The sequence below is a fragment of the Lepidochelys kempii genome, chromosome 4 (assembly GCF_965140285.1).
Source record: "Lepidochelys kempii isolate rLepKem1 chromosome 4, rLepKem1.hap1, whole genome shotgun sequence".
NCBI classification, from domain to species: domain Eukaryota; kingdom Metazoa; phylum Chordata; order Testudines; family Cheloniidae; genus Lepidochelys; species Lepidochelys kempii.
Window position 1 is genome coordinate 11,981,100 of NC_136383.1, and position 27,641 is coordinate 12,008,740.

The 27,641-nt window shown below is 44.1% G+C and overlaps 1 protein-coding gene across 1 annotated transcript; it reads left to right on the forward strand.

The window, feature by feature from the left end:
- Positions 1 to 100: 100 nt before the first annotated feature.
- On the forward strand, positions 101 to 27,415 carry GC (GC vitamin D binding protein). The gene is made up of 12 exons (XM_073343173.1): positions 101 to 245; positions 1,571 to 1,640; positions 2,461 to 2,593; positions 5,807 to 6,018; positions 8,955 to 9,087; positions 12,766 to 12,860; positions 15,339 to 15,468; positions 18,181 to 18,383; positions 19,225 to 19,357; positions 19,556 to 19,653; positions 20,947 to 21,079; positions 27,362 to 27,415. Exons 1-12 carry the CDS (start codon positions 101 to 103, stop codon positions 27,413 to 27,415), a joined length of 1,539 nt encoding a protein of 512 aa, XP_073199274.1.
- Positions 27,416 to 27,641: the final 226 nt, after the last annotated feature.

The following is a 27,641-nucleotide window of genomic DNA, read 5'->3' on the forward strand; positions in this document are numbered from 1 at the left end:
CCCTTATTCTATATTTACCTCAGTTGGAAAGTGGCCATTTCTGTCTGCCTGCTTTTATTTAAAGAAATGTTCCCTGCCTCATGACATCTGTGCGTGAAGAATGACCTCTAGCATAAAGAGCTTCAAGCATCCTTCTCTGCTGCTGTCTAAAGCAGATAAATGTGAGTGTAACGCAGCAAAGAGGCAGATGAGACGACTGGATCATTCCAGCCCTACTAGTAGCTTGAATTATTCAAATGAAGACGGCTCAGGCACTGAGCAAACTGGAATCTCATCAGACAAACAAGATGAGGGTTAAAAATGTTGTCATTTTCCCTCTGATTTTTTTCAAGCTTCGTTTAAATTCTGAAAATGCCCAGTAGTACCTGCTAAGTGACTTACAAAGAAGAATTTAGTCACACCACGTGCATTCACCCTGAGGTGAAGTGTTTACTAAGAGAGTGTCACAGAACATCAGTGACGCATTAGGTTCAGTGACGCATTCCATTGGGGTGGAACCAAGAGGGTTTTATGAAAATTAATTGGAATGCTGTGAAAATTACTCTGAGCCTACAGTGTCAAATTTAACAGAGAAATATGTTCTTTGTAGAGTTGTGGGGGTTTTCAGGGAGTGGTTTGAGGAGTTGGTTTGTTTTACACAATTCTGTGGAATTCTGCAGCAGAGATATAATTCTGTTTTGAACTCTATAGGCTGTTTTGAACCATCCTATGTTATTTTGTATTAAATGCTATAGGGATGAAATTCATCCCCATGCAGCGGGCCTGCACAAGCTTTCTGCACCACTAGAATCCTATTTTGAGGGCTTAAGAGGGAATTAATTGATACTTAGAAAATTGATGCTGGCCCTCGGCACAGGGGTGAATTTCACCCCACTGCTTTTCTACAAAGATACCCAAACAACATGTGCACGTAGACAGTTATTTTCTAATTATAATAGTGGCAAAATGTGTTTTTGTTTTTCCAGAAGAGATGGCTGGAATATGGGAATAGACATGTCCATCCCCTTTCTATTTAAAAAATAAACCAACATCAAAAAGAAAAGGAGTACTTGTGGCACCTTAGCGACTAACCTTAGTCTCTAAGGTGCCACAAGTACTCCTTTTCTTTTTGCGAATACAGAGTAACACGGCTGCTACTCTGAAACCTGTCATTAATTCTCTCATCTTCTCATTTTGGAAAGAAGAGCCTGATCAAAAGCCCACTGAAGTAACAAAGACTCCTATGCACTTCAGTGGCCTTTGGACCAGACCCTCAAGAACATACAGATTCTATTTTAAATAGGTTTTTATACTATGCTCATCACCATGGATCTGAGCACCTTCCAGAACCTCAGTAAGGGACGTGACTAAGATCTGTCATGTTGTTTGATCTTTCATCCTTTCCCAAAAGGAGAGATGTGTGCAGAGAACATGTTTGGGTAGGGTTTTTATGGTGTGTTTTTTGTTTTGGTGTCACTCAAGCCCATCTTTGTCTTCAAGAGGACAGAGTGAGATATGCTTTGTTTTCTTCTGTGTCTGTTTTATCAAAACAAGTAACTGATCATAAATCCTCCTGTGACTGATTTTGCAGGTCGAGACTATGTACGGGACAAAATCTGTGGAGAATTCAACACCATGGGAAAAGACAACTTCCGAACTCTGTATGTACCCCCCAGAACACTGAAGCATTGACTTTGAACCCATACTGCTAAGACACAGCACACAAACCAAGTTAAAGAAAAATATTATAAAAAGAAAAAATAATGTTATAAGTTTTAACTATAATTAAATTCTATAAATGGTGAGTCCTATTGATTTCAGTGGGACCAGTCACATGAATAAAGTTAAACACCTGCATGTTTGCAGGATCAGGGCCTTAAACTGTAAGTTGTTTGTCTGCCTTGAATTTTCAAAAGAAGTTAATTATCTAAATCCTATTGCATTTTAATGGAATTCGGTGCCTAGCTCCCTTAGGATTTGAAAATCCCAGCCTTCTACTTGAATGGCAGCATCTGTCTCTCTGACCCCATTTCTAGCAAGCTAGCAGGTGTCTATCTGAGCTGGGAAGCACGCTCCCAGCTGCAGTTTGGATGTACCCTTAGACATTTAACTGCCTGATCTGCAGCTGCTATCAGTACTTAGGCATGTATGTGACACCAGATGTATCCATAGATAACTGTAGAAGGAAATCTGTGTCCACAGTTACTTCTGGCTGCAAAGCTGTGGGAACAAACTGGAAGCCTGGATACAGGCATGCTGAAAATAAGGCTCTATGCCTATAGCACAGATTCCAGTGACATTTAAAGAAGTCAAAATGTTGCTTTAAAAGAAAACGCTTGTTCGTATTTCAGACCCAGAGCTGCTATTCTTCATGTAAAACTTGTAACTGCAATCGGACAGATTTCTTTCAATAGGGTTTCAGTGAATAATAAATACTTCCCCAAACCGGCCATAAGAGCTTTGCCTCCTGTTTGTTCTCAGAGCAATCATCCTGAACAGCAAGAAATTCTCCAATGCCACCTTTGAAGAGATCAGTCACCTTGTGAAAGAGGTGGTCTTCCTGGCAGAAACGTGTTGTGTCAAAGGGGTTCACCCCAGCTGCTATGAAACTGGGGTAAGTCATGCTCTGTAGAATCACAGTATCTTAAACACGATGCATTTATTAAAGAAAAGAGCTTCTAACTATAGACAAACAAACAGGCTTCCATGCAACTTTGGCCTCAACTTTTTCTCCCTTGTTTACCAGGCTCCATCCTGTATGACGACAAAGGAGACCCATTCCAATTTAGGCTTAAATAGTTTCTTGTAGCATTTATTTTGCACATTTTAAGACTACGCTATTACCAGCTATAAATTACCTCTTCTGGGGGGAGGGAGACGTTTTCCAAGTCTCTGGTCTCTGCTGTGTTCTTCCCCTTTTTTTCTCCACTCTCTTGTTGTCAGTCACTATCTTTTATACCCTATTCTGTAGCTTTGCACAGACTAAGTTACCTCATCTGTAAACCTATCCGTTCTAAACCCCTGACTAAACATTTTTATGCACAAATCACAATAACTAACCCAAACTAATTCATTTTTGCTTAAACTTCTTTTTACTTGTCTTACTTGTATCGTCTGTTCTCTGCTATTAATCCCACTGGCTCCTTCCAGTTTTTTTAATCTTACTGGTCTGTTTTTGTGGCCTTGGGTTTTTGCTTGTTTTGGGAGCACCTAAAATTAACAATTCCCTCATGAGGCTCTGTTTCACTTTGCTGTTTACACAGACCAAGGTTTTACAAAGCAAGACACACAAACCAGATTTCAGAGTTTATACAACCCTGAAGCTTTTCCAGCTACATTCAGGAATGCTGCATGAGCAGAGCGACACACAAATGCCTTTCTACTGTCTTATAGTACTATATATAATATTCATGTCTCTAACGTTATTTAGTATATATATATTTGACTGACACAATTCATTATGCAGTTTCCCAACAGCACTATCTGGAATTCTGAATGGCATACAGAGGCATCTACTGGCTGAATAATATATTGCACATAACCATATAATTACATGCTTAACAGAGAGAAACAATGTGATGGTTCCAATTTATGTACGGTTATGTACATGCAATGTTGTTTACATTCCAATGAAAGTTTCAAGTGAAAATGGTGGAGAAGTCTGGGGGGAGGTGACTAAGTATGGAAGCATCTTTAAATTAATTTAAAAGGTAACGCTGACTATGGCTGAAAGGCGGAGGGGTTTATTGTCTGTTCAGCGCACACATGTAACTCTCATTACTATTAATGGAATTTAATAGAGCTGGGATCCAGCTGCAAAAATCAGGTCTGGATCCAGATTTCAAGCAGCTTGTCATGTGATTAAGAGTTACAGAAAGGGTTAAATTTTCCTGGAATAAAGGAAATGGTACTATCCCTAAAGTCACTGTGACCCCTCTTTCCTCCAACCCTATGCTTTGGTTCAGAGCTTCTGCCTAAAACCTGCTGCTGGTGTCTTGCTACATATTTAAAGGAACAATACACATACCCTCATGTTGCCAAAAGATTGGGGTATGCTGATCCAAGCTTTTGGGTTGAGGCCATCTCTATTTTTTATTTTGGGCAAGTCACTGTCCCACCTTGTGCCTCAGTTTCCCCATCGGTACTATGAGGATAATCATTGTGACCTCCTCTGTAATGTGCTTTGAGATCTAAAACTGAAAAGTGCTATATAAGAACTAAATGTTGTTGTTATATAGTGCCAATGGCTAAGTGGTTTTGCAAATCATATTCAGAGTATGGATGAGGAGCCCCAAAAAGTATTGGGCCACATTTCCTGTGCACAGATCACTGCTCTGGTTTAATCGCGTCTGGAGAAATACAAATGTTGGGATGACTAATATCTAAGAGACCGACTCCTCATCGAAACGGGGTGGCCCACTTCTGCCAACTTAAATACCCATTTCTGGAGTTACACCTGCCTCTTTCCTCTTCAGACCAACTCCATCATGCCAGCACCAAGCCTGAGTGTGTGGACTGGGCATAGGCCAGTGCATCGATGTGGGTGAGGAATCTTCAGACTCTCACCCCAGCCACAGAAGACTCATTAGGTGGAGGCTACTTCCGCTATGTGGCTAAGTAGCTCTCCATGCCAGTTACATGCTCCTAACATGGGACAGAGAATTGGAGGACCATGAATGGCCAATCATCCGCTTCTACCTCTCCCACAGGCCTGCTCTCACCTGTCTGTGCCCTGCAGCCTCCTTGGCTCCATGCACTACAGCCCCCCAAATCCTACCTTTCCTCTCTACAGCAGAAATGCATCAGATTGACTGCCAGAAGACCCTGTGCAACAATAGAGGCAGAATTTTGACACTAAGCAACACAACCACATCCACTTTGAGCTACATCCTGCAGTCTTCTCACTTAAAACAAGTCAATGGGAGTTTTGCCTTCATTAGGGCTCCAGAATCCATCCCTTTCTACAGTGATTACCATTAAAAATGGAATGTTTTCCCACAATTACCACACCATAGTGTCTGAAATACTGCAGGTATCTCCTGTGCTAAGATAGCCTTCACTGACCACATTGCTAACACTGACTTTGTAATGCAGCCACTGTAGTTCTCCTTCTCCTCTTTTCTTGCTTTGCATTGGAGCCCCCACTATTTCTGGTGCTTGCTTTATGCATTAAGCAATTGGGTTTTTTACTGCTGATAGTGTAAGACGTTTGGGTCAGATACCTTTTAATGCATGTTTTGTGTTATCTCCTTCTTAGAAGCACCCTGAACATAAGTTGGCTTAACAAAAGTCAGAAGTTGGCCAGAGCTACAGTGCTTAACAAGTGGTTAAGCAAGATGGTTAACAAAATTCTCACACAACTCATTCATCCCCCCCCCCCCCCCCAAAAAGAGTTATCTTGTCCCTCTTCTCACCAGAGAATGAATAGCAGAAGGGGAAATCTCATGTTACTAAGACTGTATTACATTGACAAAGTATTCTGTGGTACATTCATAGGTATGCAATGAATTACTAACTAACGTGGCCCCAATAAACTCCATAAGTGACTGGGAGGGGTTGCAGCCAGCACAGAGGAATAAGGTAGTGACACTGTGGTTCTGAACAACATACCTGTGCTTATGTCCCCAAGATAGGTATCACCAGTCCAACCCCCCACAGGGCTCCTCCACAGAGCCCGCTTCTTTGAGCTGTGTGCAGAAGTGGATTTCACCTATAGAAGGAGACAATGTTTTACTTAAAGAATGTGAAAACTGTAATTACTGCTAGACTGAGAACTTGGACATTAATGTTCTCTCATTTCTTTTTCTTCCATTCCACCCTACCCCAGTCTTCAGCTCTGTCTGCCAAGTCCTGTGATGAAAACTCTCCTTATCCTGATCACCCAGGGATTGCGGCTTGTTGTACCCAGCAAGGGTTAGAGCGAAAGCTCTGTCTGGCCGCCCTGCACCAACCGCCCAAAGAGTTCCCTACATACATGAAGCCATCAAATGAAGAACTCTGTGAGGCCTTCAAGAAGGACCCCCAGGATTTTGCAGATAGGTAAGTGTAACCCACACACCTCCTGGATGTGGTGTTCTGGCCCATCTAGTGTCACCAAAACTACTTAAAGAGAGAGAGAGAGATTAATGAGTTTACTCTACAGCTAGCTGGCTTTTTTTCATAGATTCATAAATTCATAGATATTAAGGTCAGAAGGGACCATTATGATCATCTAGTCTGACCTCCTGCACAACACAGGCCACAGAATCTCACCCACCCACTCCTGCGAAAAACCTCTCACCTATTTCTGAGCTATTGAAGTCCTCAAATCGTGGTTTAAAGAATTCAAGGAGCAGAGAATCCTCCAGCAAGTGACCCGTGCCCCATGCTACAGAGGAAGGCGAAAAACCTCCAGGGCCTCTTCCAATCTGCCCTGGAGGAAAATTCCTTCCCGATCCCAAATATGGCGATCAGCTAAACCCTGAGCATATGGGCAAGATTCACCAGCCAGATACCCAGGAAAGAATTCTCTGTAGTAACTCAGATCCCACCCCTTCTAACATCCCATCACAGGCCATTGGGCCTATTTACCATGAATATTTAAAGATTAATTAATTGCCAAAATCATGTTATCCCATCATACCATCTCCTCCATAAACTTATCGAGTTTAATCTTAAAGCCAGATAGGTCTTTTGCCCCCACTTTTAGGTCAGGCTTTTAAAGACTCATGCTTTAAGCTGCAGAGGCCCCAGGTTCAATCCCGCCCACGGAAGACCGGGGTCTGTCAGCATTACATAAGCACTAAGAGTTTAGCTTATGAACTTTACACATCTTGAATGTATCCTGAGAACAACATTAAATCCCTTAGTTAATTTCAAACAAACTCATTCACTAGTCAACAGGTTGTCTCCATTAGATTCTGTTTTTTCTCTCTGACGAACGGTTGGGATGCAGACAAGTGTAAGTGCTATTAAATGGGGGTTAAGCACTTGATAGAAGTTTATCTTGTGTGCTTTATTGTCTCTAGCTCCTGCATGGATGCACAAAGCTGCCAGGGTACAAAGAACCTTTCTCCCCCTACCCACTATGTGTGCCAAGCACAAGGGTTAGAACCACAGTCCCTGGAGACATGCTCCACTCATAATGGGGCAAAGAGGACCATGGCTTAGCTTAATAAAATCTTATATGGTGTAGCAGTAACGTTCTTAAAGACAATGGGGTCGGAGTGTCTTTCTGGGTGCTGTGTGATCTGAAGAAGGGTCTCTGTGGTGCCTCTCAGCAATGCAGTTTTTAGAATATCTTCTGCTTGGATTGCAGTAGTTGGGGGTCAGAAGGCACCAGGAAAGGCTGTGTTTCTCTTGGTTCAGGAAGTTAGGACTATTGTTTGTTCTGACTCATATGGTGGAGACATGGTGGAAAAGGTAAGGAGGGGAAAAGCAGAGAGCCCTCTGTAGATCCTGAATCTCTGACTTATTGTCTCATTCCTGGGTTCTCCTAAGGGACTAACATAGGGACTGAGGTTCAGATTTTCAAAGGCATTTAGGTACTTAAACCTGCAGATAGGCACCTAATACAAATGAATTATAATGCCTAGCTTACTCCAGTACCTATCTCCCATTGAAATGAATGTGAGATAGGCCCCTAAACCATGTACGACATTTTTGTAAATTCTGCTAGACACCTGTCTGCATCTTTAAACGCTAAAATCTGGCCCTGAATCTCTCTGTAGAGATTGATAGTAAAATTTCTTTTTAGATACTTTAGAGAGAGATTTTCAAAGGTACAACAGTGATTTAGTCACACAACTCCCACTGACTATCAAAAGTATTTGATTGTCTTTGCAAATCTCTCTGCAAATCTCTCCCTAGACACATCAATGTGCGAAAGAGCTGTCTGATGTTAAGCACCCAAGTTTGCCAACTTTGGACTTAACGCCGCTGTTTATTGTTAGATTTATGAACACATTTACTTTTATTATTTCTTTCCTTCTCCTGGCGCTAGCTGTTTAATAGTCTTAGAAAATGTAACCAAACTACAAGATAAAGTGTCCAATGTGATTGCCTGTAAAAGAAGCAACTGTCTCATGCGCCAGGGATAAAAGAGAGATCCATTAACTCTGACATTTCACCCAAGCAAAACCAGGGAGAATTTGGAGCTCATGTGCTATGTTTAGGGCCACCTCTATGTGGATGCACAGCGAGGCTGGGGAGAGGGTACATCCCTGTAACACAATAATATGGCAGTCAGTTGTGTGGGAGAGGCAGTTAGAACTACTGCCCGCACTCACAGGCCTATGGTGGATGGGAAGGGGCGTGATCATAGCTTCCTGTTGGCATCATGCTTTATACAAGCATAATGTCTCCCTCCATATGACTTAGGCACTACAGAATCTCTCCTCTTTCCCCCACTTTGCACTCCATGGATGCACAGAGCATACCCTAGCTCTACGTATTTATCTTTTATTGCTAACCCACCTAATTTGCTCATCAGGGTTGGCAGATGCCAGTCATGACAAAAATGCAATTTATTAAACCATTTATTAATTTATCTGAAACTCATCAGGATGCTACTAAATAGCCAACTTAATATTTTTTATACCATGAGAGTTATGAAGACTCCGTAAGGTCAGGCTGACCTTATGAACTGTAATGATTGTCAAAAAATGCATACGAATAAACAAACTTGCTGGAATATTTCTGTTCTGATTTCAGTTGGTGGAGCAGTGACGCATTCACATGGGTTTAAGCCCATTTTTGTGAACTGGTTTATGCAGGCAGCCTGCTATATGTTCCTGGCATTTTAAAAAAAAATTGAAAATAGCATACGTTACATTTGCAAAAACACTGGGATGGGATTTTCAGAAGCCCATAAGGGAGTCAGGTGCCCAACTCTCTTCGAAAGTCATTGACTTTCTTCAGGTGCCAAATTCCTTTTGATGTCTTTGAAAATCCCTCTGAGTTAACAAATCCTCCAGCCAAGTACTGTCTCTTTTCAGGTTTGCTCATGAGTATTCCAGTAACTATGGACAAGCCCCACTCCCAGTATTGGTGGGTTCTATAAAGAGTTACTTATCCATGGTTGGGACTTGCTGCATTTCACCAAGCCCTACTGTGTGCTTCTTGAAAGAGGTAAGTGTGTCCCTCCTTCACTTGCTTCCTACCAACTTCTATAGCACTACAATTCTAAAACCTTTTAAAAAATGATGTCTCTTCTATTGGTTCTTTAAGCTTGACACCATCCCTGTCACAGTGGCATGGCAGCGTGTGCGCAAAATGCAGTGCCACACATCGTAAATTATACGTACCGTATAGAACAATGATGGAGTATTACCTTGTTACCTTAGAACATTCAGGGTGCCATTTGGAAGGCTACCGAAGGATGTAGCAATTCAGCCCTGGCATCCACTGACTTTTAATCGTGATTAAGCTGTGCGACTCTCGCCAGTTTTGCTCCATGAGGAAGCAAGGGAACATTTGCTCTGCATTTGATCCCCCTGGGTTTGCACTCCTTTAATATGTAATTGTTGAAGTCAAACCCAACATTCCCAATGAAACTCAGCTAAAGCTATTAAGTTTCATATCAGGACCTTGCTAAATCATGAATTTTGATAGAAAATCTAAATTTGTCCAAAGTCTACTCCATAGGTTTCACACAACTCTCGACATCTTACCAACTGTCTATAAGATGCTGCCACACATGAAAATGAGCACAATAAGGGGTTTGGTTGCACCACAATCAAACAATATCCCTCTTATGTAAACGCCAGTCTTATTACACTCAAAGTTGTCTAAGAGGAGATGGTTACTGCCATTCATTCATTCATTTTCATTTGTTTAAAAAAAGGCTACCCATCAAACAAGATATGGCCGAATAGTGTAGAGTCTTTCTGTGAGAGATCTATTGCTATGGAGATTCACTGTAATAGGCAGCACAGTCCCTTAAGGGAAACTATGAGAGAATGCAAAATAATTTCCTTGGTGGAGAGAGGGAGCTAGGAAATTAGTGAGGAGGGAGAGAAGTTTACTATGCCACTGGTACCAAAAAGGGGGGTTGCTCTGAATCAACCTCCATACACTGTCTTACTGTCCACTTCAGGAAGATCGCATTTAGGGTCTATAGTTTTTATTTGGTTTCCTAGCATCACCATGCACCCAGACTGGAATAGGATTTGCTGCTAATGCAGTGGAGGCAGGTGCACCAATTCCCTTTGCTTTCAGCCTGTAGGGAAATTAAGTAAACATCACAAACATGATGTTCATTTCCTACTAAGTGGCAGCTGCTAAACATCACTCCAGTCATTTCCAGCAACCTGGAAAACTATTTTATATGTTTCAGAGTAGCAGCTATGTTACTCTGTATCTGCAAAAAGAAAAGGAGTACTAGTGGCACCTTAGAGACTAACCAATTTATTTGGGCATAAGCTTTCGTGAGCTACAGCTCACTTCATCGGATGCATTCAGTGGAAAATACAGTGAGGAGATTTATATACACACAGAACATGAAAAAATGGGTGTTTATCATACACACTGTAAGGAGAGTGATCACTTAAGATGAGCTATTACCAGCGGGAGAGCGGGAGGAGCGGGGGGAGAAAACCTTTTGTAGTGATAATCAAGGTGGGCCATTTCCAGCAGTTAACAGGAACGTCCAAGGAGAAGTGGGGGGTGGGGGAAATAAACATGGGGAAATAGTTTTACTTTGCGTAATGACCCATCCACTCCCAGTCTCTATTCAAGCCTAAGTTAATTGTATCCAGTTTGCAAATTAATTCCAATTCAGCAGTTTCTCATTGGAATGTGTTTTTGAAGTCTTTTTGTTCTAATATTGTGACCTTTAGGTCTGAAATCGAGTGACCAGAGAGATTGAAGTGTTCTCTGACTGGTTTATGAATGTTATAATTCTTGACATCTGATTTGTGTCCATTTATTCTTTTATGTAGAGACTGTCCAGTTTGACCAATGTACATGGCAGAGGGGCACTGCTGGCACATGATGGCATATTTCACATTGGTAGATGTGCAGGTGAACGAGCCTCTGATAGTGTGGCTGATGTGATTAGGCCCTATGATGGTGTCCCCTGAATAGATATGTGGACACAGTTGGCAACGGGCTTTGTTGCAAGGATAGGTTCCTGGGTTAGTGGTTCTGTTGTGTGGTGTGTGGTTGCTGGTGAGTATTTGCTTCAGGTTGGGGGGCTGTCTGTAGGCAACGACTGGCCTGTCTCTCAAGATTTGTGAGAGTGATGGGTTGTCCTTCAGGATAGATTGTAGATCCTTGATGATGCATTGGAGAGGTTTTAGTTGGGGGCTGAAGGTGATGGCTAGTGGCGTTCTGTTATTATCTTTGTTGGGCCTGTCCTGTAGTAGGTGACTTCTGGGTACTCTTCTGGCTCTGTCAATTTGTTTCTTCACTTCAGCAGGTGGGTATTGTAGTTGTAAGAATGCTTAATAGAGATCTTGTAGGTGTTTGTCTCTGTCAGAGGGGTTGGAGCAAATGCAGTTGTATCATAGAGCTTGGCTGTAGACAATGGATCGTGTGGTGTGGTCTGGGTGAAAGCTGGAGGCATGTAGGTAGGAATAGCAGTCAGTAGGTTTCCGGTATAGGGTGATGGTTATGTGACCATCGCTTATTAGCACTGTAGTGTCCAGGAATTGGATCTCTTGAGTGGACTGGTCCAGGCTGAGGCTGATGTTAGGATGGAAATTGTTGAAATCATGGTGGAATTCCTCAAGGGCTTCTTTTCCATGGGTCCAGATGATGCAGATCTCATCAATGTAGCACAAGTAGAGTAAGGGCATTAGGGGACGAGAGCTGAGGAAGCGTTGTTCTAAGTCAGCCATAAAAATGTTGGCATATTGTGGGGCCATGTGGCACTTCAAATCAGCGGCACTTCTATGGGTACCCACATGGCCCCACATGGCAGCACTCCTAAATTAGCACACTGCAAGCTCCAGTCCAGAGCCATAAATGGAGGATCACTGCTGTGACCTTCTCAACATGGAGATCAGGATCTCCCAGGGGTGGGGAATCACAAATTGGTGACAGGGGATCATATATTGCTAAATAGTAAAGCAGGCCTGGCTCGATGAGAGATGGTCCTGGTAGGGAAGCAGAGGTCCCAGACTGTAAAAGATAGAGAATCACCCCCTTTGGATGATAGTGATCTTAAGAGAAAGGAAGTAAGTTTGGAACTCTAAATAAAAATAAAGAGATTTGGAAGTTAAAAGCCACTTTTGAAAAGGAGTGAATTACTAGGAAGGGAAATGCGAATGACTGAGAACTGCCAAGTTAACATATTCAGACCTGAATTTCTGACACTCCTCAGGACAGAGAAGAGGGCAGCAGTTCGTCAGCATTGCAACCAGTAAAAAGGGTATTCATGACAGGAAGAAGGGGCTCCAGTTGGAGTACCCTAGGTGACAAGACATCTTACATGAGCCTAAAGACTATATAAATATCTCCTTGAACCATCGCAAAACTGAAGGACCACAAGTGATAGTGGACATCTAGGAAAGCTGTGTGTAATTTCAGCATTGCATTGAGGGTTAATGGGGATATTTAGATTCATTTAGGATAATAAACTGAATGACACACTGAATGCATCCGATGAAGTGAGCTGTAGCTCACGAAAGCTTATGCTCAAATAAATTTGTTAGTCGCTAAGGTGCCACAAGTACTCCTTTTCTTTTTGCGAATACAGACTAACACGGCTGCTACTCTGAAAACTGACTGATAGGAATGCTCCCGTAGACTACAAGTAAAGGAGTCAATCTGTGCCTAATGCAGTTCTTCTCCTTTCTGTTCCAGAGGTTAGAAAGAAAGACTCTGTCCATACTCACCACCATGTCAAACAGAATTTGTTCCCGCTATGCAGTATATGGGAAGGAAAAATCAAAGTTCAGGTACGAAGGCAATACTATATGTTCAGAAGTGAAGGTGTTTCATATTTGAATTTCCTGTTTCCTGTAAATTTGTAATAAGATTCAGCAGGATTTGAAAAATAAGTGCACTATTGTATTCTGTGGAAAAGTACTGTATTTGGTAGAGGTGCAAAGCAACCAGTCTAACCTATTACCGTTCTTTTGTAGCATGTCAAAACTGTGAAATCCTTGTTTAGATGGGCTCCCATTCAACCCAAGATTATTTCAGCTGACATGGCTACAGATCTCTCTTGTGTATGGTTGGTGGAGTCTCACATCCAATTAGAAGGGTGCTCAAGAGGCATATACTTACTGTTTCTAGTCTGCAGAGATAAGAGAGTAGATTGGGCTTTCGGCTTTGTAGTGGCATTGTGAACAGCGGGAGTGTTGTTTGTGTACTGAACACAGAGAGCAAGATATTAATGTTCTGGGCTCTTGACTAGTGCCGTAAGGTGGGATAACATAAGAGTGTATCAAGGATAAAGGTGGCAAGTGCTCATGGATACTCTTGGTTTCAGAGTTAAATTTGGGTATGGAGCCATGCCTCTGGATTTCCCAACTCCAGCTATTTAGGCCAACATCTTTAAATGAGATGTCTCAGGTTTGGCACTTTAATTAATGTGCTGCTTTTCAGAGCTGCTCAGCACCCATATGAAATCACAAGTGCTCAGCGCCTCTGAAAATCAAGACTACTTATTTAAGTACTTACACAGGGAAGGATGTACCTAAATTTAGCCACCCATGCTTGAAAAAGTTGGTCTTTTTCTTTCCCAACTACACTGTTTTAATGAGATTCTTTCAAACATTAGTCCATCGTTAGAGAGGGCTAAAGTATGACATCTCTACTCACCTGTAACTCAGTCATTGCTCAGGCATCATTCCCAGTGACTTCACAGGGAGCTTGTCAGAGTAGAACAATATACCACGTGAGGAGGAATTGGCCCAATGATCCTGGTTTATGCAAGCATGTTAAAGCATTTCAGTCTTCCAGTTCATTGTGGTGTACTCACCATTAGAACACCCACTTGCAACAGGGCATAATGTTGCAGGTACGCCCAGTTCCAACCCCTTCTGCTGGCCATCTCCATCTGCGTGGGTCTTCCATGGCCTGGCCCTCCAGGCAAGTCACCTAAGAGTTCAAAGTTCAATCCCCTTTCAGGGCATTCAAAGTCCCAACACACACAAGCTCCTGAGCTCAACTCACCGTTCTTACTGGACTTCTCTTCAGTTCCCTGCCCCTTATAGCCTCCCCGATACAGAAGCCTGCTCTGCGGGTCTCTTCTATTCTTTAGTCCCCTTTCAGAAGGTCTCCCTGGACACTTGGCCCCTTGTTCCAAGGGTCCGCCACATAGTTAGCTCTATTCCTGTGGCTCAGTTCTTCAGCCATAGACAACACCAAATTCATAGGCCTTCCCACACAGACAAATACTTCTCCCACGACAATCTCTTCCACACCTAGCTCTCTCAGCCTGTGTAAAGCCCAGCAGGTCTATACACAGGCCTGTAGGGTTGCTAGGCAGTGAACACCAGCTCCACACTGACACCTATTACCAGCTTGTGCACCCCAACCCATGACCCACTGCAGACACCAACCCCAGGAAGTCTCACCTCTAGGGGTTTGACAGACAACAGCTTCATGGCACCTGATTGTCTCCGTACACTGTATAAACGCAAGGGCCATTCCAGGAAGTGTCTAGGCAATAATGCAGAGTACTAGCTGGCTGCCATAACCACCCTACATTCTCTGTTCCTGAATTCCCAGTATTGATCTTGAATCTTGACCCCCATTCGAACCCTGGAATACCCACATGGCCCCCGATACCTGGTATTGGCCCTCGGCCTGATCTCCAACTTGTCTCTAGCTCTGTTCTTTGGCCTGACTCGCTGCCTGACTATTGACCCTGGTACTTATTCTGAAGCCCAGCGGTTGTTCCTGCCTACTGAGTTCCTGCCACTAGTCCAGCTTATCTTCACCCAGGATCCTGACAGCCTGCTTTTAAGGCCCAAGTGCCTGATGGATCACCACCTAACTCAGGCCAGGAGGCAATCAGTCATTCACCCCACTGGTGTTGGTTGTGTCTCTAATTGAGGTTCTTCCCTTTCTCTGGCAGGTGATGGGGAAACACCATCACACTGCTTTTCTATTTTTAGTCCATATTTTAAAAAGCCATAAGATATATGCGGGTCATCTTAGTAGGTTGAGAGCTAAAGTATTGGCAATAAAAGACTTTGTTGCCCTTCCCTGCTCCTGGTTCAACATTCAATAAAAAATTTACCGTATTTGTTTTTTCAGACCTTCTGCAGCCATAGTGTGAAACAAGCAAATCTCTTTTTAGTTACTCGTGTTCAAAATTCGTGGCACTTATCCTACAAATGTCAATAGACAGGACTTAAGAACAGTAGGCAGACTTTGGAATGGCTAAAATACCTAATTCCATTTTGCATTTTGTGACTGTCTAGCACCTTAACAATGTTTGCTCAGAAGATACCCTCTGCCTCATTTGAGGACATTTCCCCACTAGCTGAAGACTCTGCTGAGGTGTTTTCCAAGTGCTGTAATTCCATGACTGAAGACTGCATGCTGAAGGAGGTAGGAATCCCAGAATTCTAGACAGAGCAGACCTCTTAAGTCATCTAGCACAGTGGCTCTTCACTTTGTTGAGCCCACAAGCCAAAAAATGGCCCCGAAAGTCATGCCACAAAAGCTTGTGGGATTTGGATCAAAGGGAGAAACAATGGGAGGCATTGGAATGCTTTGAGCAATAGGTTGGGCAAACTGTCAGGTCTTGAGGACTTGTGTGTAGGGGTGGTGGGGACACTCAGTGGGGCTGGCAGGGGTCTGATGCTGGGTGGGGGTTTGGGAGCCTGTGGGATGGTGGGCTGTTTCCTTTCTCTTCTCCCACCTCTGCCTGCTTAGTACTCACTTCAATGAGTACTGTTTTGGGATGCTGGCTCTGCAGCCTCTAGAAACAGCACATCCGCTACCCCAGAATTAGGTTCTCTAGGCAAGTGGGAGGAGGGGAAGGCAGAGAGCTGTGTGGTGACTGGGTTGGGAGGTGGAAAAGGGCTAAGGTGGCAGGAGCAGCAGAAGAGAAGAAGAAAAGGGAGAGAGCAAGATGTGCTCCCTGGATCCTACAAACTGCAGGATTTGGCTTTTTTCCCCTCAGTCCATAAAATAAGGGTCACACACTGTAGACTGAGAAACACTGACTTAGTCCAGACTCCTTGCTGGTGCAGTAGTATACCACACTGTACGCTTGGTTGTGCTTTGGTGCAGTTTTGTTTAACATGTCTCAAGTAGTTGAACTTCCACAATCACTTCCCTTAGAAAATTCTTAGGAGAAGGCCAGAGTTTGAAAGTATTTTGGCTGCCCAATGGGAGTTAGGAACCTAAACACCTTTAATAATCTCGCCTGAAGTGCATAAGCTTCGTAAGTGCTATCATTTCATTCTTCAAAGGGGCTTGTTTTGTTTCTGCTGCTTATTCCCTCTGGGTTTCTTTTCCTTTAGGGTATGTCTACACTTACCGGTAGGTTGGAACTGCTACAATCGATGCAGCGAGTATCAATTTAGCGGCTCTGGTGAAGACATGCTAAATCGATGGGAGAGCACTCTCCCATCGATTTGTGTACTCCACCTCCCCGAGAAGCATAAGGGAAGTCAACAGGAGATGCTCTCCTGTCTACCCAGCACAGTGTAGCCACTGCCGTAAGTGGATCTAACTACATCGACTTCAGTTACGTTATTCACGTAACTGAAGTTGCATAAATTAGATGGATTTACTGTGGTAGTATAATCCAGCCCTAGTTTCAGATGACTGTACTAATTAAAAAAACTTCTTTGAAATGGGATCTCTAGAGAGTAGCATGAGTGATTCCATTCAATTTCCCATTTCATGTATTTATTTCTGTATTTGTAATTGAGCTTCCAAATCACCAGCTAACTTATTAGTATAATAATCACTTGTGCTGCTAATTGTTTCCCCTATTTCTTTATTTACTCTTCCTCATGGAAGAAGTTGTTAACAGATGGATTTCTCTATTTGATAGGTGCCCATCACACTGCTGTGGGGTTTGAGTAAATACATCCATTGAAAATTCTTTTATTCAGTTTCTGTATTGACTCACCCATTAGTTTCCCTCCAAGACAATAATGTATTTGTGGGGGAAATGTCTTCCTAACCTCAGTCTTTAGGTTTTATGTCCTAAAATTTGGGGATTAATATCAGTTCTACAGTTTTATCCTAGATAGTCAAATAGTGGATGATATTCTTATTCAGATTGGGCCAAGATTTTCAACAGTGACTAGTGATCTGGGGTATCTCAATTTTGGGGTGTCCAGCATCAGATACTTACAGCTTTCAGAGAGTGAGTGCTCAAAGCTTTCCAAAAAAAATCACCTTGATGGCATCCCACGTTGGGCACCTAAACATGGACTCACTAATTACTTTTGAGTGTCTTAACTTCAATGTCTAATCCTCTTCTAAAATCGACTCAGCTTTTACAATGATGCCTTGTGACAGTAAGATCCATGTGTGCAAACAAAGTTGGCTTTGACTGATTACTGTTAAGATGATATGGACTCTAAGCATTTGAAAACTGACACGTAACCCTGAGCATTGCACCCAACCCTGCACATTCAAAGTCCAATACCAAAGTTCACTAGTTGGACTTTGTGATGTTTCTGGCAGGTAGGAAAAGTTAAGCCAGTTTTCAGAGGCTGCAAAAGCCAGAGTCATGCCTTTTAGGTATCTCAACCATCAGGAATTGGTTCTGATATTGTAATCCTTCTACCATGTGTGTTTATTGTTTGACACATTGTCAGTTTGAGACCGTTTGGGATCTAGAGTTGTTTGACAGCACAGAGCTAAATTTCCCTCCAGCTTGTGCAATTCACTTAAGGTCTTATGAACTCACTTGTTTTTCTCACTCTGAACTCCAGGAACCAGATCCAAAGCCCAGACAGTAACTGGAAATGCTGCTGGTCCAAACACAACAGACTTATTATTAATAATAGATAAGGCACTGGAGGAATGACCGCAGGGCTGGGAGTCAGGGGGTCCTGAGTAGTAATCATAGCTCTGCCACTGACTCACCATTTGGCCTTGAGCAAATCATTTCACCTTCCTGCTTGTTTCCCCATCTGAAAATGGGGTTGATAATATTTATCCACATGCCTCCTAAGGGCACAGTGGGAATTTAGTAGTCAGTGTCTGCACACTGCTTAAGACAGGTAAACCATTGTAAAAATGTCAGGTATCACTATACTTCAGCCCTTAAACTCATTGCTGTCTTCTTTATAGTTGTCAGAACTCACCACAAAAATCTGCACTAAACTATCATCCAAGGACGAAAAATTTTCTGATTGTTGCAATGGAAAAAATCTCCTGGAAAACTACTTCTGCATGTATTCACTGCAACCTGCTAAATCCCCTCAACTGCCGGAACTCCAAAGGCCCACAGACGAACAGCTGTGCACTGGTGATGGGAGCCATCAGATGGATCGGTACATAGTCTCATTGCCCTCCTTCCCCAGCCCAGACAGAACAATGGTTACCGCTGTCCAAGCGGAGCCTTAGTTTCATTCTAACCCTTCTGAAAGGCACTGAGTTAATTGCCTTTGGTTTATGATTATTCATATCACTTGTACGTCAGCAGCATCAAGAGGTCCTCGTTGAGACAGGGGCCCATCATGCTTCGGTGCTGCATAACCCTAATAAGAGACAGTTCCTGCCCCCAAAGCGCTAACCATCTAAATAGACAAGACAGACAGAGTGTGTGGGGGGCGGGGGGGAGGAAATACTATGATGTGAAAAGAAGCACAGAGAGATTAAGTGACTAACCCAAGGACACACAGGGAGTCAGTGTCAGAGCCAGGACTATAACCCAGATCTCCTGAGTACCAGTCCTGTGCCTTAACCACAAGACCATCCTTCCTCTCTTCAGGGGTATCACCCAGCAGCTCCCAACAGGATCAGGGTCCCATTGTGCATGTTGCTGTACTGACACACAAAGACATAGGCCCAGAGCTTCAAAGGTATTCAGGCACCTAACTCAATGTGAGCTAGGCACCCGGGTATCTTTGAGGATTTGGACCACAGTCCCTTCCCCCAAACAGCTTACAATCATAAGCAGAAATGTAATGATGATGGGAAGTGTCAGGAAATGTTAAGAATAGGTGGCACTACGAGCCCTGCCTGTGATCCACACTGGAGAAATTGGTGGTTTTGTCTTTGTAAGAAAGCATCATCTAAAGCTTGTCAGCAATGCTGAAAGGAGGGATCTGGTTTCAACCCATGATGAACACGCAAACTAGAGGGTACCATGTTTTTCTTGTCCTGTTGCAGATTCATATTTGAGAAAGCGCGGAGGCAAACCAGCATCCCAGAGGTGTTCCTAAGTAAGGTGTATGATGCTACCCATAATCTTATCAATGGATGCTGTCCTGCTGCGGATTCCATTGCTTGTGTCTCTAGCAAGGTAACAAGTGTAATCGTTTTCTCTCACACGTTCAGATGCCCTCTGCCTTGCTCTTAAATGTCTCCTTCCCCTAAAATCTTTCCCAAACTCACACAGAGCTTGTATGCGCCAGCCACAGCTCGCGGGTCAGGACAATGCATTGTGACAGACTAGGGGATTTCTTGATTATAGAAATATTCCTTTTTTTCTGCACTGCAGAGGCCACAGCTGAGGGGGGAGATATTCAAATTCCTAGCAAAGGCCAATGAGCTATGCGGAGAATATAATGACCTGACATTCCTCAAATTCAAACAGAGGTAAGAATACACATTCCTGATCCTGTAAGCTCTTCTACTTCCGCCATTTGCTCCTAAAGCTTCTCCTCCATTCTTGACTAATAGGGCACTGCCTGCAATATGTCCTGAATATTCCTACGCCCTTTTAAAGAACTTCATTTCAGCTGTGTCTTTGCCCCTTTTAAGTTCACTTTCTACACATGTTCTAATGACCAAGTTCACAGGCGCGAGTGTTTTGGGAAACATAGAAATTTGAAGTGAATCATGGAGGATATTCACAGAAAGCAGATCTATTTGGACCAGAAACCTCACAGAGAATTATGCTCCTCAACTCGCAGCATAGAAATAGCCCGTGTGACCTGTGTCCAGTCAAAAGTGTTCAGAATTAAGGGATGTGTAAATTATCTGTGGCCCAGAGGTGATTTCTCTTGAAAGGGGACAAGGCAATGACTTCTTCTGCCCGCTTTAGTTTTGAGGCAGGGCCAGGGGTGGCAGATCTGTACAATTTTTGGTGGTGTCCAGAATGGGTCCAAGTCCTGCCTGCCCGCCCCCCTCCCACACACACAAATGTACACCTGCCTAAATCTCTGGGAGGGAGTTTGGGTGCGGGAGGGGTGCAGGCTCTGGGAGGGAGTTTGGATGATGGGTGCGGGCTCTGGGCTGGGGCAAGGGGTTGGGGTGCAGCAGGGGGTGAGGGGTGCGGCACTTATCTTGGGTGGCTCCCAAAAGTAACCCGCACACCCCTCTGGCAGTGGTTCCTAGGCGAGGGGACCGGGGAGGGTCTCCGCGTGCCGCTACCTGCAGGCTCCGCCTCTGCAGCTCCCATTGGTCACAGTTCCCGGCCAATGGGAGCTGCAGCGTCAGTGCTCAGGGCAGGGGCAGTGCGAGAAGACCACCCCCACGGGGCCACGGGGACGTGCCGGCCGCTTCCGGGAGTGGCGTGGAGCGAGAGTGAGCAGGAAGCCGGCTTAGCCTCGCTGCACTGCCGGTGGCAGCGGTCGGGGGCCCCTGGGCCCTTTTAAATCACTCAGGAGTGGCAGGCGGGGCCGGGAGACACTCCAGGGGAGGCATGCGGGGGCTATACGAGGGGCCAGGAGAGAGACCGGGCCCCGAACATTGGTGGAGCCAGGCCCCGGGGCCCGGAATATTCCTGGAGCACGGGCACCACAGGCCCATATAACTCACCCCCGGGCAGGGCTGCTAGTAGCTGAGACATGTATTTGTACACCAATTAAACAGATCAGTGTAATTTTTACTGCTTATTCTGTCACTAACGCGTCCTTTAAAATCTGACCTGTTGCCACTACATTGCAGACTAAAAGAAAGCTTCAGCAAGACAATGCCTGATGCAACCCCAGCCTCCCTTGCCGAACTGGTGGAGCAGAGAGCCAATTTCACCTCCACGTGCTGTATTATGAATGCACCTCCTCTGTACTGTAGCGTGAAGGTAAAGTGCCCTCTCTTTCTCTGCTCTCTTCAGTGACGTTCAGGGGGTATTTATTTGGCTTTCATCTGTCATGTGACTCCTCCTATAGCTGCTGTGACTCTGCATTTAGGGCCAAATCCTGCAAATGACCACACAGCCCAAAAAGCCAGCTTTTGTATTTGCTAGGGATCCCTGACGAGGCCACGGAGGAGGGAATCTTCCCTGCCCCTAAGGTCATGGAGTCCCTACGCTTCCCGTGGCTTCCTTACTGATTCCATATCTGCTCTGGAAGGGCAATGACCATTGGATGCAGGTACCAGGGAGTTCTCTGGCCCTGCATCCTCTCCTTCCCAGACCTACCCCAGACCTTCTTCCCCAGGAGGTCCTTCCCAGACCTCCTACCCCATCTCTTCCTGAGAGTGCAACAAGAGCTCCTGCAGAACTAGTACCCCGGAATGGCACCTCCAAAGTCCTTCCCAGGGTACTACCTCCACCCTCAGGGCAAAAGCCACACTCCTCCTGGAGCACCAAGCAGGGTGTACCCGGGAGGAGAAGCTCCCTTATCCTTTGACTGGGTGCACCACGTACTCCCCCTGTGCTGCCCACACTCCCCGTCACCCCATGGCCCACTGGAGAGCAGTACTACAGCATTACCATGGCCCAGTGGACATGATGGGGGCTGTGCTTAGCCTCTGTACAGGGGCCCAAGCAAAAGAACACTCCTAGTGTCCTCTCCCCGCACTGTGGACTTGCTTAGCCTGGGCACAATCTAGCCTGCTTTTCAGGATACCCACTGAATGTCTTATTTCAGGACAAAAGCAAGGTTTGGGCGGGTTTGGGTGGAGGAACTGCTCCAGCAATATCTGAGAATAACAAGGGGTGATGTTATCCTCTAAGTGGCACCTATAGCTGGTGTCCAGACAGCACCCAGCAGTGATCACCTGGTGATTAAGACCTCTTGATTCAACGGCTACACTTAATGCTTCTTACTTTCCTGGCAAATAGGCGGTAGCTCTACAAGTAAGCCATCTTTATCAATGACCTGGAAGAAAACATAAAATCATCACTGATAAAGTTTGCACATGACCAAAAAGTTGGGGGAGTGGTAAATAATGAAGAGGACAGATCTCTGATTCCGAGCTATCTGGATCACTTGATAAACTGGTCACAAGCAAACAATATGCATTTTAATATGGCTAAATGTAAATGTATATATCTGGGAACAAAGAATGTAGGTCATGCTTACAGGATGGATGACTCTATCCTGGGAAGCAGTGACTCTGAAAAAGATGTGAGGGTCACAGTGGACAATCAGCTGAACATGAGCTCCCAGTGTGATGCTGTGGCCAAAAGAGCTAACGTGATACTGGGATGTGTAAACAGGGGAATCTCGAGGTAGGAGTGGAGAGGTTATTTTACCTCTGTATTTGGCACTGGTGTGACCACTGCTGGAATACTGAGTTATTCAAAACGATGTTAATAAATTGAAGAGGGTTCAAAGAAAAGTCACAAGAATGATTAAATGATTAGAAAACTTCCCTTATAGTGATAGACTCAATGAACTCAATCTATTTAACTTAACAAATCGAAGATTAAGGTTTCAGAGTAGCAGCCGTGTTAGTCTGTATCCGCAAAAAGAACAGGAGTACTTGTGGCACCTTAGAGACTAACCAATTTATTTGAGCATAAGCTTTCGTGGGCTACAGCTCACTTCATCAGATGCATAGAATGGAACATATAGTAAGAAGATAGATAGACACATACAGAGAACATGAAAAAGCGGAGTAAGAGGCTAATTAATTAAGATGAGCTATTATCAGCAGGAGAAAAAAAACTTTTGTAGTGATAATCAAGATGGCCCATTTAGACGGTTGACAAGAAGGTGTGAGGATACTTAACATGGGGAAATAGATTCAATATGTGTAATGACCCAGCCACACCCAGTCTCTATTCAAACCCAAGTTAATGGTATCTAGTTTGCATATTAATTCAAGCTCAGCAGTTTCTCGTTGGAGTCTGTTTTTGAAGCTTTTCGGTTGCAAAATTGCCACCTTTAAATCTGTTACTGAGTGGCCAGAGAGGTTGAAGTGTTTTCCTACTGGTTTTTGAATGTTATGATTCCTGATGTCAGATTTGTGTCAAGATTGTCCAGTTTGGCCAATGTACATGGTAGAGGGGCATTGCTGGCACATGATGGCATATATCACATTGGTAGATGTGCAGGTGAACGAGCCCCTGACGGCATGGCTAATGTGATTAGGTCTTATGATGGTGTCACTTGAATAAATATGTGGACAGAGTTAGCATTGGGCTTTGTTGCAAGGATAGGTTGCTGGGTTAGTGTTTTTGTTGTGTGATGTGTGGTTGCTGGAGAGTATTTGCTTCAGGTTGGGGGGCTGTCTGTAAGTGAGGACTGGTCTGTCCCCCAAGATCTGTGAGAGTGAGGGATCATTTTTCAGGATAGGTTGTAGATCTTCGATGATGTGCTGGAGAGGTTTTAGTCGGGGCCTGAAGGTGACAGCTAGTGGTGTTCTGTTATTTTCTTTGTTGGGCCTGTCCTGTAGTAGGTGACTTCTGGGTACTCTTCTGGTTCTGTCAGTCTGTTTTTTCACTTTAGCAGGTGGGTGTTGTAGTTTTAAGAATGCTTGATAGAGATCTTGTAGGTGTTTGTGTCTGTCAGAGGGATTGGAGCAAATGCAGTTGTATCTTAGAGCTTGGCTATAGACAATGGATCGTGTGGTTTTGTCCTGGATGGAAGCTGGAGGTATGTAGGTGAGTATATACCTTCAAGTCAGCGGCACTACTGTGGGTATCCGCATGACTCCACAGTATGCCAACATTTTTATGGCTGACTTAGAACAATGCTTCCTTAGCTCTCGTCCCCGAATGCCCCTACTCTACTTACGCTACATTGATGACATCTTCATCGTCTGGACCCTGGAAAAGAAGCCCTTGAGGAATTCCACCATGATTTCAACAATTTCCATCCCACCATCAACCTCAGCCTAGACCAATCCACGCAAGCGGACCATTTCCTGAACACTACTGTGCTAATAAGCGATGGTCACATAACACCACCCTATACCGGAAACCTACTGACCACAATACTTACCTACATGCCTCACAAATATGGGGGGAAATCTCAAGCCCAACATTCTGGTTTTATTGCCTTTTAATGAGAGCTTGCCTGAGTAAAAACACCTGGATTTGGCCCATATCAATTCAAATATAAGCAGAGAGAAATTATTTAAGATTTTGTTCATCACGCATACTCTGTAAGGCCCTGATTCTGAAACTGGCTCCATGCAGGGAGATTCCTGAGCCCAAATGACACCTCACTGAAGTCACTGGGGCTCCACACAGATGAAGAGGGTGTGTTCACCCATAACAAGTTGCAGGATCAGGGCCAGCGGTTGGGAGCGGTGAGTGGTCAGAGTCTTGCCTTTGCATGGTTGGGAGACAGGTCCTCAGAGAATGTCTTTCATCCGCCCAAATACACCCCCAGCAAAACTTGGTTAATTTCTTGACCTCTTGCATCCAGAAGCACCAGAGCAGCCAGCTAATTTGGGAATCCTATCGATCAATCGATTGCCACCTGACAGCATTCTAGTTGGTGATAATCTGTCCACCTTCATCACAGCTTTAAGTGACAGCATAATAGCCAAATATTATATATTCCTTATATAATTCCTTATAAGTTCAGTCCATTCTTCCTGTTGAGCTCATTGTGAGTGCTTGGAGGATAAACCATGAGAGCTCAGTCAGTTGAGCTGATTATAAAGTCCTTTTGGTTGGTCATTTTCCCGTGTGTGTATCCTCATGTCCCTGTCCTGAAGTTATTCTTCCTGGGATCACTTTCTCATGGCTTTGATTAGTAGGAAGTTGCCAACCAATTTGCCTTCTATTCCCTAATTCATACTGCTAAAAATTTACTTTTTCCACCTCTTTTTGTTTTATGTCTTTTTTTTGTCTTCTTGGCAACCATTTAAAACTGGCTGGGTATTGATGAGTATCCAGTCCGACAGGGGGACTTCCACAGTCCTTTCCCGTAGGATCTGAAATCTAGGACCGGATTGCCACCTCTTCCCCACACACATGAAACACAGGCCTCAGTTACTCTCCGTTGGTTGGGGGGAGTGTTTTTTTTAATACGATGCCTTTCCCTGGTACGTCTAACTTTTAAAATCATATAGACCCAAAGGCTATAGCTAGCTAAGAGGGCAATTTTTAGGAGCTTTAAAATATACAATTGTTTTATGAGCATGAGAATGAGCTTTATTTTAGGGTCTAGTGTGTGGTTGGGTCTGTTTCTGTTATATAGTAGTGTTCCTAAATCTCCCTGCATTCTTAGAGAGTACTTTGCTTTTCCTGCCAGCTTTTTCCCTTACTACTTTTCTGGCCAAACTATGGCCTCGTAAGTAACGACTACGTATCTGCCCTGAGCACAGGGCACCCAACAGGTGTGCCGTCCTGTGAGCACACCAAGCAGTGAATTGTGATGGAGAATCACGATTCATTTTCTGGTTCCCTCCCCTGGCTTGGGTGGAAAGGGGCAGGGGGGGACAGGGAAGTAATCTGTGAGTGATCAATACCAATAGTAAATTATTTCCCTTCTGCATCTGCTGAGCTGCTCAGGATGGGCAGATTCAAGGCTCTGCCTACTCCTGCTCACCTGCTTTGGAAGGGAGGTAGCAAAGCTATTCTCCCCACAGTACTGTGACCCAGACAGCCTGTGCAGTGATGTAAAGGGCTGCCATACCACACAGCGCTGGCAGGTGAGACAAGTAATGGTGCTACCCTAAATTCCTCATGGGGCCAAAGCCAGCGACAAAACTCCCACTGATTGTGCCCCTCCTCTGTATTTTTCCATTACCATTATCTGCCATCTCTCATTGAGTCTGCAGAGAGATTTCCAATCAGACTTCATTTCTGGTGGCACCTCTGGCTGATGGTTCCCCTCCTGAGATAATCCCATCACTGGTGAGGTCTCCAGGCCCCCTTGTGTTTGAACACAGTGTTCTCCGGAGCATAGTTAGCTGAGTTAGATTGTAAACACTTGGGTGCTTGGATCTCCTCTCTTCTGTGTTTTGTGTAGCTCTGTTGCACTTTTCTGATGCTCTATAACAACAATAGAAGCATGCTCAGAATAAACCATTCTCCTCATTGTCAGTCAGTCTGTTTTGTGTAGGATTTCCTATTAAGAATACGCAGTATTAAAATCACTTTTAATAAATATAAGCATGTTCTTCTAATAGCTGTAAGCATCCGTCCTCTTTATTTCATGCTCTGTAGGTGGATAATTGCCTCAGATGCATTTATGCTTCCGCAGTGAGCATGGGATGCAAACTAACATTATGGTTCATTTTCTGCCTCACAGTGAGGGACAGAGACGGGTTATATGTTCCTCTTTTCAAAAAAGTCTGTCAAAAACCACAAGTGGAGCCAATCAGTATTTGCTCCTTTTGCACATCTATTGCTGTCACACCAGGATGCTGAGGCTCTGGGTTATTAAAGGCTTGCAAATTTTAGTTTGTATGTAACATCTTATTTATTATTTGTATTACTGTAATAATGCCTAGAGACTCCAAGATCTTGTCGTACTGGGAGCACACACTAAGTAAGAGACAATGCCTGTTCCACACAGTTTACAATCTAAATAGAGAGACAAGGTGGGGGAGGTAATAGCTTTTATTGGACCAACTTCTGTTGGGGAAAGAGACAAGCTTTTGAGCGTACATAGAGCTCTTCTTCAGGAGACCTGATATTACCTCACTCACCTTGTCTCTCTAATATCCTAGGACCAACACAGCTACAACTACACTGCATACTATAATCTAACTAGACAAGACCCGGCGGGGGTCGGGGGGAGAAGAAAAGTATTATTATTTCCACTTCATAAACTGCAACACAGAAAGATTAAACTAACTTACCCAAGGGCACCCAAGAAGTTGACCCTGGATTTCCTGAGCACCAAGCCAGTTCCTTAACCACAAGGTCAACCTTCTTCCAGTACTAGAACAGGAGGTCAGAAGTCAGGCAGATCATCCATTCCCTTCATGGAGCATGAAATTGCCCAATCAAGAGGGACATTACCTCACATAGGCAACGCTTACTTCCCTCAAAATAGAGCTTAAATGGGAGTTAAGTGACACATAGACCTGGCACGGGGCTCTACACAGGAGTGAATTTCATCCATAGTCTAATATGAAATTCCATCACAGCCAGGACTCTCCTTACAACATTCCTTTATTGCTTTTTAAATAGGCTACAGAATAATAATGGAATCTTTTGCCCTATTTGCAGATTAACACTGAAGTTGGACACACATGTGACCACGATTCCTGCATGTTGATCTAGCTGTGGAAATGCAAACAAAAAAAACCTCCCTAGGTAGGTGTCAAATCTGACATGGACTTTGTATGCAGGCAGTTTATAGTGCGTGATTTAATTGGTAAATGATCTGTGGGACAAGGACAGGGCTACTGAAGACGGATACTGCGTGCTGCTATTTGTCAGGTCTTTACACAGACTGGGAGAGTTAGAGAGCTCAGTAAATAAATTGCTTGCCTTAGAATGGTGTTTA